Source organism: Echinops telfairi, unplaced genomic scaffold, assembly GCF_000313985.2.
Source record: "Echinops telfairi isolate 266 unplaced genomic scaffold, ASM31398v2 ScPeMD7_22;HRSCAF=79, whole genome shotgun sequence".
In the NCBI taxonomy this organism is placed as follows: domain Eukaryota; kingdom Metazoa; phylum Chordata; class Mammalia; order Afrosoricida; family Tenrecidae; genus Echinops; species Echinops telfairi.
In genome coordinates, this window is record NW_022103919.1 from 2296967 (window position 1) to 2311677 (window position 14711).

A 14711-nucleotide genomic window follows, 5' to 3' on the forward strand; every position below is an offset into this window, starting at 1 on the left:
GACAATAGCGCTTTCCTGGTGCTGCCAGCCTCAGGATTCCCCCGGGGAGTGACCGGCAAGTCCGAGCCACTGACCTTGCAGAGAGCGAGCAGCCTGGGACTTACACCTCAGCACCACCAACATGGTCAACTCATTTTAAAAGGATAGAGAAACCCGAGTGTGAGCGTCTGTTTCTCTCCCTACAATCCATCAACTTTCTCTCCCGATGGTTGTGGTAAAGTACGACTCTCCTAAATGACCAGGCTCTTTGTGAAAACCGATAGCGCTCAATCTGAACTTGTAAAGTGCTTTCAGGAGCGGGGAAAGGGTAGCATGTTGAAGCCTCTTCCAAGCCCCATTTACTCCAATATGGAGGGCCGGAAATCAGTGCCAGCCCCCAGATGAAAGATTAGGGTGGTGCATGCGTCAAAAACAATGCTATGTGAATGGGCTAAGAAACACCAGTACCAACTGAAAGTCTGCCTGCTAGGCTACAGTTATAAACCGGGAAACAAGCCAAACAGAGAACTTAGCTCAGTCTCTCGGGAACACGAACATTTCCAAACCCTGAGGCATGTGACGTGGAGCATGATGGGCAACGCAGTACAGACTGCAGGGCAACCACTTCTGAATATGTCATCCTAGAACCGGAAACCACATGGCGGGCAGGTTACAGGGGGAAGAAACGTAAGACTTCCCTGGCTTTGGTCTGCGTTTTCTTTCTGAAGAAAGGTTCGTAATCAACTTTTCATTACCAATTTCAAAACGTCTTAACATAAAAGTGGGTAAACCAAAGAAAGTCACATGGAAGTATTATTTTTGTTGACGCATGTTTAGGTATGTGTAATTTTACCACAATTTTTTCAAAGACCGCCTTTAAGCATGCATGTAAACTTTTAAAACTCTATTTAACAGGATTTGCTGGTTCTTGAAGAACAGGAGGTGAGTAATTATAGGGAGATACTTGTTCCTGCCTGGGTCCGCCTCAGTGTAAATGCCGCCCTGCCCTCCCCTACCCACCCCCAACGATTTCCCCAAGAGCTTTGCCCCTTGTTTTAGCCAAACTACCACCTGGATTTGAACTCTGAATCCATTATCACTGAGACTCCACTGACTTGTCGTTAAAGGTACATTTCAGAATTTTTATGCGGCTAGCTGTACAGATATTTTTAAAACAAGCAAATAACTGAAATCTTCTCAAAAACACACAAAATTTAACCCTGTGAGTAATGCAGTTTGAATTTTCATTAAATGAAAGATAGATCATTTTCGCCTAACATATTTATTAGCACTTTAATCTCTTGATGCACAAGATACCATCTCTATTTGCATGTTTCTATTGCCTATTGACTCCCGTTTTTTTTAATGCATTTCACTTTCTGAGTACATAACTAATATAAGAAAATATCCAAAAGTCATCACTAGTCCATTGATTAAATAAATTTAGTGTATACATATCATGCCTTTCACAATATTAGTATTAGTATTAGTCTAATCACAGTATTAGTCTCTCAGTTGCTTAGACTCAACTTAGGGAAATCCTTAATTTCTTTTTTCACACCCCCAATCTAAGCCGTCAGTCCATTGTGCTGGCTCCTCTTCAAACGTAAATCCAGAGTCCAATCTTTCTCGATGCTTCTACCAGGACCACTCTAGTCTTATGATACTGCACCCTCCCCCCACCCCATCGCTTGCCTAGACTCTGCGATGTCTCCCGAACTCTTGCCCTTTATTCTGTTTCTCATATAGTATCTAAATGGATGTTTTCACACATGACCCATCAGGTCATTCCCATGCTCAAAACTGCCTAGTAGCTTCCCCTTCCATACAAAGCCCAGAATTTAAAAAAAAAAAAAAAATTTTATCCCAGAATTTTTATGATGGCCTGTAAGGACCTGCCTGACCTGACTTCTGTTGCCTCTTGGCTTGCTGTTCTAACCATATTCGCTTCTTTGCTTTTCCTTCTTCTCCTCGGGAGCCTCCTGTTCCCCTAGATGGCCTCCTAGCTCACACCCTCACTAGATTAGAATACTGCTCAGAAGAAAGTCTTTTCCTGGACACTCTGTCTAAAATATTTTATCCACTTGTTAGTTTGATTCCTGTTTTACCCCTCTCTAAAATGTAAGCCCGCCATCAGAGCGGAATCTGATTTCAATCTTGTTTATAGCCGTATTAAGCCTTCTCAGGAGTTTCGGGTCCTTAACAGCCCTTGCAGCACCAGTCTTTCTGGAGTGGACACCGGAAGCAGGAGGGGCTTCCATATAAGCTGTCATTTAAGCCAAGACACTTTTGACAGTGATCATTAATTACACGAGGACCACAAATGAAACAGATTCAGCCAGGACGATCCTGGCAAACCTGGACACACAATCTCCCTACTTGGTAGTGACCTTAGCAGAACTGACCCCTGTGGGTCCACAGTACCTGAACGACTCCTTTCTGAAACGCTCCATGGCTCGGGGACTTAGTAGTTCTTCGGCAGGATCCTGACAACTCATGACGGACGCTGAAGGCCATGCAGCACAATCTTTCTGGAGGTGACACCTGAAGCAGGAGGATTCACAACCAACCTCAGAGCAAATGCATAAAACTTTTAGGTCTGGCCAGCGAGCAGGCAGCAGGGGGCTCCAATCTGCTTCTGGCTTTCGGCTTTCATTAAACTCAGGACGGCCTTGAGAAGAATATGGCATGGTATTGGAACGGGCCCTAGCTCAAATGTCACAGGACCTGAGAGCCAGCTCCAGTCCTACAGTTCCTGTAAATCTCTCTCCTTCCCTGGGCCCAGATGTCCTATCTGTGGAATGAAAGGACTCACTGGCCCGGGACTTACCTTCAAGTGCTAACATTCTGTTCTGGACTCATCACTGGATCGGATCCTGGGCCTTGGACAACCTCCTTGTCTATTCCCCAAGTCCAGGGGTTCCCACTGGGGCAGCCTTGAACCACCGTCAGCAGCACCCGAGAACTTGTTGGACTTGCACATTCTCTCGTTTCAGTTGAATCATCAAACCTAGGAATCTGTATTGAACAAGCCCTGCAGGTGATTCCGATGGTCAAGTTCAAGAACCACTACTTTAACACATGCACTGTTGTTCTAAGAGGGCCGTCTGTCAATAACCCAAACTGTTGTCAGTTTTTAAGGGACCCCTGAGAAGGGAAGACACACCAAAATCTTGAAGACATTACTGTCATCATGTCCAAACTAGAGATGTAAAAATGACTAACTATAGAACCCTAAAGTAGGTAAAAAAAATCTCTACTATAATTCTAAGAACTTTACCAAATACTGTTTTGTGAAAAAGAGGTGATCGTTCAGATGCAACATAGACTTGTGAAAAACAATTCTATCTGACCAGTTTTGGTTCTTTTCTCATTATGCACACCGTCATGTATGCATGGATGTTTGTTCATCGTCCTAATATGCCCAGTGCCATGGTTGGTACTTGGGGGTGGGTGAAGGGGATGCTCAATGGTTAGACGTGTGTGAGCTCTCCTTCATAGGACTTACGTTCTATTGTTAGAAACACACCTACGTATGTTCAATGAATGAATCACAGCGTGTGAATAGTGTTATGAAGGAAACTGACAAGGCACTACCAATTAAAGGGGCCGGCAACTATCTTGAGAAGATCCGGAAAGGCCTCTCGGAGAATCGACAGTTGAGCTGAGACCCACATGATAGGAAAGAGAAGGTTGTACTCAGAGCTGCAGAGTTCCAGGTGGAAGGATCCAGTTGGCAGGGTCCTTTCATACCTCACTTGGGATCGGAAACCACTGTAATGAAACTGCTGTTAATGATGAAGGTGCATCTGACTCTTGGCCTCTTGAGGGCAGTCAATGTTTAGTCTACAGTCTTTAGCCTTTAGATTTTTGTAGTTTAATTCTCCCAGATTCAGCTGCCGTGAATTCTAGAATTCTGTCCCGGCATGCCACTTCTGACCCATTGCCCAGTGCTTTCTTTATATCTCTTAGTTCCTTGTCCACCCCTTCACGGATCAGCACATATTCCCTTGCGTGGTGGTGGTCCAACAACTTGGCTAAGGTTAATTCCTTTCCAACACCACATTTTGTTTTCTGGAAGATGATGATGATGATTTTAAATACTTCCGGCATGCAAAAAGGCATTGAAAATATATGAACTCGCTTCCCAGTTGGTGGAGGGTGGGCATTAAAACTAAAACCCTCTGGGCAACTCCCCGATCCCATTTCTTTTTCTTCCACCCTTCTCTGTAGTATCTCCTATCCTGCATGCGGTGTTTAGCATTCCCACAGGATCAGATTTTAATCCAGTGTTTCCAGCGGAGGGCAGGAGACTGAACATTTGTACTAGCTACTTTTAGATTGCCTCCCCCCACCCCTTTGCACATCTGTTTTGACTTTTTGAGAATGTATGTCTAGGCATTGGGGGAAAGGAGTTCTTAGTACAAATTGCCTATAATTTTCATTTCTAGTTCTAAAAGAATCCACAAGATATCAGCATGAAATTGTTGTGTGACGCTTTGAATGACAATTAGCTCTCTGTAACTGACTGGGTTTGGACTGGTGATGAGGAGTGGAGTCAGAGATGATGCTGGTCCTGACTTCCCGAGGACCATTTCTTTGGAGCAGTGTTTTGCCCCAGAATGAACCTGCACCCTGCAGATGCCATTAGTGGGGGGAAAGTGCAAGTGAATGAACTCATAAATATGTATAGCTTCAGCTGTAAGTTGTATAAAAAATCAAGGATAGAGGAGTGGTCATGTTAACACAGGTTCAAATTGAGATGGAGGGAGGCAGGAATCTGGCCAACAACCCTTTCTGGTGCCTGAAGTTTTATCTTCCTAAATGCTGCATGGGAATAATTAAATCATCTCATAACTAACTGCTTGGGCTGTGGTGATAAAATTCATTTTAACCGCTTTCTTTATCTTAACATAAGGGCTCTGTGAATTTCAAGTTTGGGGTTCTTTTTGCCAAAGATGGACAGCTCACCGATGACGAAATGTTCAGCAATGGTGAGTCAGCTCGTCCTCTCCCAATGTAAAGAAGCTCGGCTCTGCCTTTTGATGCATTTGCTATGTAATGAGTATATATTACATAATAAATATATATATCAAACTGGTTGCCATCATAACTATGCGTAAGTGTACAGCTCAGCGTTATCCATCACAGTCACAGTGTGATGCTGCCATCAACACTATCCATTTTCAAAACTGTATCTCAGATAGAATGTCAGTACCCTGCCAGCATTAGCTTCCATTCCCTCCTCTCGTCAGCCCCTGAACCCCCAAACCAAACCCACTGCCATCAGATTGATTCTACCTCATAGCGACCCTATGTAGGGATTTGGCACCCATATCTTTATAGGAGCTGACCACCTCATCTTTCTCCTGCAGAATGCCCAGTGGACTTGAACTACCAACCTTGCAGTTAGCAGTACAACGCTAACCTGACAGTATCACCCTCAGCTCCTGGTAACCACGAGTAAACATGGTCCTATTTAGACACCTCATATAGGTGAGACCATGCCATGTGGTTCCTTTTGTGTCTGACTTATTTCAGGCGGCCTAATGTTTTCAGGGTTCATCCACGTCATAACATGCATCTAAAGCTCTATGTCTAAAAGGTGCTCTATTCTAGTGCCTGTGTGTACCCATATACACATATGTACATGTAGTTAACATTTGTGTATGTGCACATGCATATAATATCCTGTCGTTTAGCCTCTCATGTGTTGGTCTTTTCACTCTGGGGGACTGGAAACAGTACTTCAGTGAACATGGGGACACACTTACTTGTTTCAAGCTTCTGATTTCAAGCTTTGAGCAGGTGCCCAGGCGCGTGTCTTGAGTAGAGAGTGCTGAGGGTCTCCCCATTGAAGTGAGAAGTCTGAACTCAGGGAACCAACGCTAGGAAAGGGTGTTCTCTCTCTGTGTCAGCTCCTTTTTAGCCATTAGAGAGATAGAAATCACAACTACAATGAGCTTATCTCGCCCTAGCATCAATACCAAACCTACCGCACCAACTCGGTTCCAACTCATAGCAACCCTTTATAGTGTTTGGGGACCTGTAAATCTTTGCAGAAGCAAACAGCCTCACCTTTCTCCCACTCGGCCAAAGTCCTAACCCTCAGCACCACCAGGGTTCCTCCAGCATCCATAGCAAGGTTCAACAAGACACTGGCAAAGATGTTAAGAGACTGGAACCCTCATGCACTGCTGGTGGGATTGGAATATGGTGCAACCCCTGTAGAAAATGGGATCGTGCTTCCTTAAAAAGTTGGAAATAGCAATACCGTAGGGTCCAGAAATCTCACCACATAGTGTCCATCCTAGAGGACGGAGAACGGTGACATGACCACATACGTGCACAGCCATGTTCATCACAGGACTCGTCACAATAGCGCAAAGATGGAAACCACGTGCATGCCCATCAGCAGTAGAACGAATGACCAAGCATGGTGCATGCACACAAAGGAACACTGGGTGACATGTCAGAACACGAAGGAATCTGGCAGACATGAAACTCAAAACGCACTGTCACTGAGTCCATTCTGACTCATAATGAGCTAGAAGACAGGGAGAAGAAGTGCCCCTGTGGGTGTCCAAGACTGTAAATCTTTCCGGAAGAAGAAAACCTCATCTTTCTCCCGAGGAGTAGCTGGTTTTTTGAACTGCTGAACTGGCAGTTCGCGGTCTGACATGTCACCCACAGGGCTCTAGGGTGAGTGGAATAAGTCAATCACAAAAGGACAAATACCCTGGGCGACCACGATTACAAAAAGGCAAGAAAAAGCTTTTCTCACTAAAACAAACATTCTTCGCTGAGCTGGTGGGAAAGGGAGGGTGACTTACTAACTGGAGGGTGGGCACATCTTAACTTGAGTGTAAAGGAGGGAAATGTATAACAAGAGGGAAGGCGGCAAAATATGGAGGCAGTAAAATAGGAATGTAAGAGTTAAAGGCAACGGGGAGATTCCTGTTAAATTCACAATCCTGCAACAACGGTGATGGCCATGTGGGTGTGCGGCTAGACTCGACAGCTGGATAAATGTGGGAGGGAGAGCCGAGCACGGCTATCCTTGTGAAAAGGCACATAAAGGTGGACAGAGGATATTTCTCTGTGTGTGTGCTTACCTACACGTGTCACCCAGTGTTCCTTTGTGTGCATCCATGTATCCATGTAATATGTATCCATGTAAGTGGTGGAGCATTTAGCAGGTGGGCGGGGTTATGAAAAATTCAGACATAAATAAGTACCTTGAATGAGTTCCCAGTCCTGGAGACTCAAGACTATGTCTTGGGGGACACCAAGGTCAATCGGCGTAACAATGCGCTACATCCTACTACGGTGAGCAACGGGTGTCTGAGAGCTTGAGAGTGGCCATTTAAAGGGCCACTATTAGTCTCTCAAAGAGAAGTTGAAGCAAATCAAAGACACACCGAGTCTGTCATCCCAGTCTGGCAGTGGTAAGGTTGGTTAACCTGGTGCTGTGGTTTCCTCCCTCTGGGGTCCTGGGATGGAATTTCAGAAACATTCTGCATAATCTCCAGCCCCCCCCCCCCACAAAGAGAATAGACTTGTTTACCTACAGCACACATCTGCTGAGCCCCACTGTGTTTTCAAGTAATTTCAATGCACTTGTAGAGAATGAAGGCCTCCACTCAGGTACTCCCTCAACGCAAGAACACTTTGTTCTAATAACCTGGCATTCCATGATGCTCACCTTCCCGGTGCGATCGCTGAAGACAAAGCGGGTGCATAAGCAAATGTGGTGAAGAAAGCTGATGGTGCCCGGCTATCAAAAGACATAGCATCTGGGGTCTTAAAGGCTTGAAAGTAAACAAGCAGCCATCTAGCTCAGAAGCAACGACGTCCACATGGAAGAAGCACACCAGCCTGTGTGATCACAAGGTGTTGAAGGGATCAGGGATCAAGCATCAAAGAACAAAAATTAAAATCATTATGAATGAGGGGGAGTGCAGATTGGGGACCCAAGACCCATCTGTAGGCAACTAGACATCCCCTTACCAAAGAGTTGCGGGTAGGAAGTGAGCCAGTCAGGGTGCAGTGTAGCAACGATGAAACATACAACTTCCCTCTAGTTCCTAAATGCTTGCGTCCTGTTTCCCACCCCCCCCCACCCCCACTATCATGATCCCAGTGCTACCTTACAAATCTGGCTAGACCAAAGGGATGTACACTGGTACAGACAGTAACTGGAAACACAGGGAATCCAGGACAGATGATCCCTTCAGGACCAGTGCTGAGAGTGGCAATAATGGAAGGGTGGGGTAGAAAGGGGGAACCGATTACAAGGATCTACATATAACCTCCTTCCTTGGGGATGGACAAGAGAAAAGTGGGTAAAGGGAGACGTTGGACAGTATAAGATATGACAAAATAATAATTTATAAATTATCAAGGTTTCATGAGGGAGGGGGAGCGGGTAGGGAGGGGGGGAAATGAGGAGCTAATACCAAGGGCTCAAGTAGAAAGCAAGTGTTTTGAGAATGATGGCAACAAATGTACAAATGTGCTTGACACAATGGATGGATGTATGGATTGTGATGAGTTGTACGAGCCCCCAATAAAATGATTAAAAAAGAAAAAGAAAATCAAGGCTCATTGTTAGCCAGACTTTCCTCATACTTTGTCTTTTCTTACAGAAATTGGAAGTGAAGCTTTTCAAAAATTTTTAAATCTTCTGGGTGACACGATCACTCTAAAGGGCTGGACAGGCTACCGTGGCGGTCTGGACACCAGAAGTAAGCTTGCCTCTTGAGCTACTGTTTTTGTGTGACTTTTTCAATCAACCTGATCGTTATTTGAGTTTACATTCAAGATGGGAAAGGGGCTGGAGAGAAATTGATCTTGACGCCCAGTCTGGCCTGGGCTCACTGGACACATTGGTGGTTCTGTGGAGCTTTGTGAAACCGACCCAGCCCTCGCAGCCCCTGATGGTGGCAGCAGTGGTAGTTTGTCCATCCGTCCTTGTGATGGAGCATCTCCTGTGTACCAGGACTGTGCCAGTCTCCAGAGATGTGGCGGTGGAGAAGCCAGCAGGAGCCCTGCCTTTCTCGGTGCTCAGTCTAGTGAACACCACAAATAGAAGTGGGTAATTCTCAAATCACTGAGGACAGAGTACTGAGAGGTACTCACAGTATAGAGTGCCACAGGGAATTTTGCCTCATCTGGGGCCGAGGGAAGGTTTCCCCGAGGTGGCGATGTTTGCGTCCCGAGGGAGTAGTGAATAGGAGTAATGTGAGCATCCTAAGGGGAGAAGGCTCTTCCGAGCACAGAGCGTATTTGTGATTCCCTAGGCAGGAAAGAGCATGCTGTTTTAAGAGACTACGAGATACATGTCTGTCTGCCTCTGTGGCTGAACGCAGCAGAGGAACCATCAAGATGCAATGTGAACGGGAAGAAGAGGGGGTTGTCATGTAGGGAGTTGGAGATTACATTAAGAGTGGATGAAATGTTATCCTCAAGTTACTGGGATGCTATTAAAAGGTTTAAGTAGTGGAGTTAGAGGATGCCAGTTACACCTTTGAGCAGAACTCACTGCCTGCAGTGTGGAGAACGGACTAGAACATAGGAGGGGCCAGTCCACAGGCTCTGATGCAGTCCACACCAACAATGACCCTGGCCTTGGCTGGGGAGGAGATGGGAGTTGGAAAGGAGAGGCATAAACTGCTTCAGGAATTGTTGTGCAGGTAGGGTTGGCAGGAGTCTACCGCTAGTTGAGCGTGGCCGGTAAAGAGTCGAAAAGAAACCCCAGCTGGCCCCTGGGGTTCTGGCCTGAGCAGTTTGGGAGGACCGCTCTGGGAAGGAGGGTAGGCAGGTCAGATCACAAATTTAGATTTGTAATCGCGTCTGCTGTTTTAGATTTGAGACGCATTTGTCGCGTTCTCATGAGCTTTTACTTGGGTTGTTTTATGCGATCCTCGCAGTAAGTCCTGAGGTACGTTGGGCAGGTGATATGATGATGATTTGGCCTGAATTTGATAAGCTTCGTGTCCAGGTCTCCTTGTCCTTTGGGAGCCTCATTTTCCACCAGCCCACCTAGGCATCATTTCACGGATTGTGGAGACGGAGAGGTTGGTTAAGCCCTGTGTGAGAATAGTACTGTGAGTAACTCAACACACAGACACGGTAGTGGCGTCTTTGGCTCCAGTTATCATGCCCCCGCTTCGTGCCTCTAAATTCTTTGTGCACGTGGTCAATTCACCATCCCCATGGTCAACACTGAGCCTCTGGGCTGCTGGATTTATTGAGCCCTCTCTTTGGCCAGGCATTCTGCTGCACGTCCTAAAGTATCATCTTGTTGAGTCCTCCCACCGTCCCTCTGAGTGCTCCCACCGTCCCTCCAAGTTCGGTAATGTTTTATCCCCATTTTCAGATGAAGAAAGTGAAGCTCAGAAAAGAGCAGGGTACTTTGTGAAAATTAACATAGCTAATGAGAACCTGAACCCCAGTTTGTCTAACCCCCGAGCCCAGGCTGTCAATCATGACGATTCTGCCAATAGTAGCACTTCTGACAGTAGTTGAACACAAGGAATTGTAAAACACTCGCCCAGGAAGCTGACTGTCTTGTAACCTCCTTGCACTGAGGTAAAGCATGTGTGTGTGTGTGTGTAGGAGCCGTGCACCCATCGGGAGTTGACTCTTAGATTATAGTCGCTTCCAATCAGGTGCAGGGTCCACAGCGATCCTTGGGGTTGTATTAATGGTGTGCTATGTTCGCCCCGTCCACAAATAAGGACCGTTTCCTTATGGCCTCTGTGCCCACTAAATGCATGTTTGTGTTTTACAGACGATACCACAGGGATGCATTCTGTTTATACTATGTACCAAGGGCATGAGATCATGTTTCATGTGTCCACCATGTTGCCGTATTCCAAAGAGAACAAACAGCAGGTAGGTTATGAACACGGGTTCTTTGACAACACACAAAGGCAGGATTTTTATTTTACAAAATTGGAGACTGCGCATGTATAACATATGAGCTGAACTTTGGGGACCACTTTAGGGATATTGGTTACAGCGTGTTAACGTAAACTTTCAACACATCTTAGAAGGAGCTCCCCTCACTGATGCTATGACCCGGAAGAAACGAAGGATGGGGGCCTGATGTACACGCATGGTGATGTGCTACCATGTGTCTGTAGCTGCCTGAGACCCCGGAGAGACTGCGTGGGGTCTGGGCTGGCTTTTCTCCGTGGCTGTTCTCCGTGTCCCCTGTGCCTGGTCAGAAGGGGACTCTCCAGAACCTTGTCCACATGCTGTTTTTCAAGTGAATGAAGACGGTTACCACAGGGTGTCTACACGGGCTGTCCTGTGGAGGGACAAAGGAAAGAGCAGCGTGCATGGGACACTCCCCCTCCACCCCGGGGATGTGACATCTCCAGGGACAGCACAGCACGTCGGCGCCCACTTGCAGGATCTGAGACGTGACAGAGGCACATGCTGTGGACTGTTGATCGCTGCTGGGAGGTGGCTTTGAACTTTTTGCTCAGTTCTCATCCCTGTCTTCTTCGTGGGAGGCATTTGTGTGACTATACGCCACACTCTTGAACAGGAACTTGTCCAGCAAAGGTTTATGAGAAACGTGAATCTCGAAGGATATGTGATGGGGCTACAAAGGCTTTTCTGACCACTTTGCACTCTCGTAGCAGAGTGAAGGGGAGGGTGCAAAGCACATCCGTGGGATGAACCACAGGAAAAGTTGTGAGCTGTAAAAGGCGCCAGGGCTCATGCAGGAGGGTACCCCTTGTTCTCCTTGATGGCTTGAGACCTGAAACAAGGACCTGGTGGTTTGCCTGGGAGGTAATGAAGAGCCCTTTTAAGCTTGTTCTGGCTCGAATAACTATCGTAAAGAGCAGGTTGAAGCAAGCAATGCCTAGGTGGAAAAAGACTCCCCAGTGGCTGAGAACAAGTTCCTGCAAGTCGGTCTTCCATTGCGTGGTTGAAGCTATCCATATTAGCGCCACTGCGCCTTTCCAAAGTGAAGTTTTTATGGCCTGAGAGTCACATGGAGCAAAAAACAAGCACACATTGGGACTTCACAATCATCATGACTTGGACTGACCTCTTACATTTTAACAAGGAGCCCTGGTGGTGTAGTGCTTACAAGTTGGGCTGCCAACTGCAAGGTCAGCAGTTCAAAACCACCAGCAGCTCCCTGGGAGGAAGATGAGGCTTTCTGCTCCCAGAAAGAGTTAGCATTCGGGACACCCACAGAAGCAGTCCTATGGGGTCTCCAAGAGTTAGCATCAGCTCCACGCAGTGAATTCCACTTTCACAGTCATATCAAAAAGCCACCGCTGAAATTCCCCTTGGCCTCCATCTCCAACCTGTTTAGCCCTGTACAGTCTCTCCTTTTTCTACGTTTATTCATTCCATATGATGATCTCATCTAGTCTCATCGCTTTAAATAGCTTTTATATGCTCATGACACTCACATTTAGACCTCCATTCAGACCTCTCTCCAGAATTTTAGACTCAGATGTGTGGCCTCCTTCCGGACACTTCTGCTGGATTAGAGAGAGGATTGGCCATCTTAAACGTAATATGTCTAAAGCGACTCTCGCCTTCCCCCCTCAAGCGTGCTCCCCACAGTGTTTCCTATTGCAGTCAGTGGTATTCTGCCCTTCAGGTTTCCTTGATAGAACCTCCGCGTCCTTCTCCATTTCTCTCTCTCTCTCCGTCTCATCACACCCCACAATCAATTTGTCAGGAAATCCTGCTGGCTCTCCCTTCCAAAGATATCTAAAAATCTCGGAAAATAGATTATTGCAGATAGGTTAACATTTATGATTTGATCTCCCTTGGGACCCATTTTTAATTTTGTTCCAATTTTTTCAATGTTTTCTGCTTTCTTTCCTTCCCAGCCCACCCCCCATTTTACTTTGTTATTATTGTTGTTTCTATTGTTCTTTCTTTGTTTCTCATGTCTTCCTGTATAGCAAACTCAGGATAGGTAAATCTATAGAGTCAGTAGCTGGGGTTTTCTGGGGGTGGGGCTGGGGAGGTTGGTGGTAAATGGGGAGCTAATGAGTCCCAGAGAGAACTGATGGTGGTGATGATCATACCACTCTTGCTAATATGCTTGAACTGCTGAATTGTAGGATGTGCGAAGTATATGCCAATACAACTGTATTGTAAAATACATGTAAAATCCGGCCAGTTCTCACCACTCCTCCCATTTCCATCTTCCTCTGAGCCACCATCATCGCCTGTGGCTCATCTCCCGTCTGGTCTCTACTTTAACCCGTCCTGAGACAGCCCGTTGCTCTACCAGTGATCCCTGACCATGCAAATCCCATCACTTGGCTTCTCTTCTCAAACCGTCCAATGGCTCTGCCTCCCGTTGTGTCACATCCCGCATCTCTACAACCGTCTGCGAGCCCCCCATGACCCCGCTAGTTCCCTCGTCCCAGCGCCCACCACCCTCCTTTTCTCCATTCCGGCCAGAATGGCTTCCTTCCTTGGGCCTCCGAACCACCAGCCTGAAAGCTTTGTCGCTTCTCGCTGCCTACAGCTCTCCCGCCAAAATCTGGCTGACTCTCTCACCACCTTTAAATCTACCTACTGCCAACTCTTTGGAGCTGATTCTGGCGGCTCCATTTAAAGCAGCAACCCACTGGATCCCTCACCCTGACCTACTGCCTTCGACAGTGTTTCTGATTGAGAATGCTAGTACATTTTGCTGGTGGTCTATTTTAAATACCTCCAGTGAGCAGAGGGATTTGGGTGTGCTTCATTTACTGATGGATCCCAAGTACCTGGACTGGAACAAAGTAGGAACTCAATAATTACTTTTATATTTATATACATAAATACATATATATAAGTTTTATTAGGTTTAATTCAAATACCATACAATTCACACACTTAAAATGTGTAATGCAATATATTGTTTTCAGTATATTCACAAGGTTGTGTACCACAGCACCACAATTAATTTTAGCATTTTCTTGACTCAAAAAAGGAAACTCCCCAAACTAGATGTTCCAAGAGGGAAGAGACAGAAGCTGCTGGTCCTCTCAGAAGACCTGGCACTGGCGTAGGGTCCCCTTTCCTACGTTTTATTCATTGTGTGAGTTGATGTGAGTCACAGGCCCGTCCTATATAAGGAGAGAAAGTCATTCCACCTGTATGGCCCATAAAGCCAAAAATAATTCCTGTCTGTCTAGGCCTTTCTAGAACAAAGAATCGGTCCCCCTGGGCCTAGGGGATGCGTTTGGAAGGATAAACTGAGGCCTGCTTAAGTAGTGGTTCTCACCAAGCACGTGTTTCAGAAGTTGCTGTGCCAAGGAGACACACTTGAGCTTCATCCTCGAAGGGAAAGGAGGCTTGGGGCACCTGCCTCTTGAACAGGCTCCCCAAGAAGCTCTTGAGGACCCCGAAGGGCAGTCTAAAGATATTGTGAGTCGTCTCAGAGAAGAAACTCATCTCCAGGGCTCACAGCCTCACATGAGCTACAACCTTATCCACCCTGAGGCCAAATGAACTGGATGGGGCACAGATTCCACTACTAACCATTCTGATCAGAGCCACCACTGATGGACCTTGGGAGGCGCGGTGGGGGGGATGCAGAACATAGCTCAAATTCTTTTCTTTATTTTTTTTTACTATTTTTATAAAACATTTTATTAGGATACAACTGTTATCGCAATCCATACACACAGCAATTGTGTAAAGCGCATTTGTACTTCATTCTCAAAACATTTTCTCTCCACTTAACCCCC

At 46.3% G+C, this 14711-nt stretch overlaps 1 protein-coding gene across 1 annotated transcript in view; it reads left to right on the forward strand.

Moving 5' to 3' along the window:
- Positions 1-14711, forward strand: part of GARNL3 (GTPase activating Rap/RanGAP domain like 3) — a 226405-nt gene that overhangs the window by 152729 nt on the left and 58965 nt on the right. Inside the window, exons 9-12 of the mRNA XM_045288510.1 lie at positions 895-921; positions 4898-4973; positions 8628-8726; positions 10775-10878. Coding sequence (XP_045144445.1) covers positions 895-921; positions 4898-4973; positions 8628-8726; positions 10775-10878 — 306 coding nt within the window. The remainder of the gene's footprint in view (positions 1-894; positions 922-4897; positions 4974-8627; positions 8727-10774; positions 10879-14711) is intronic.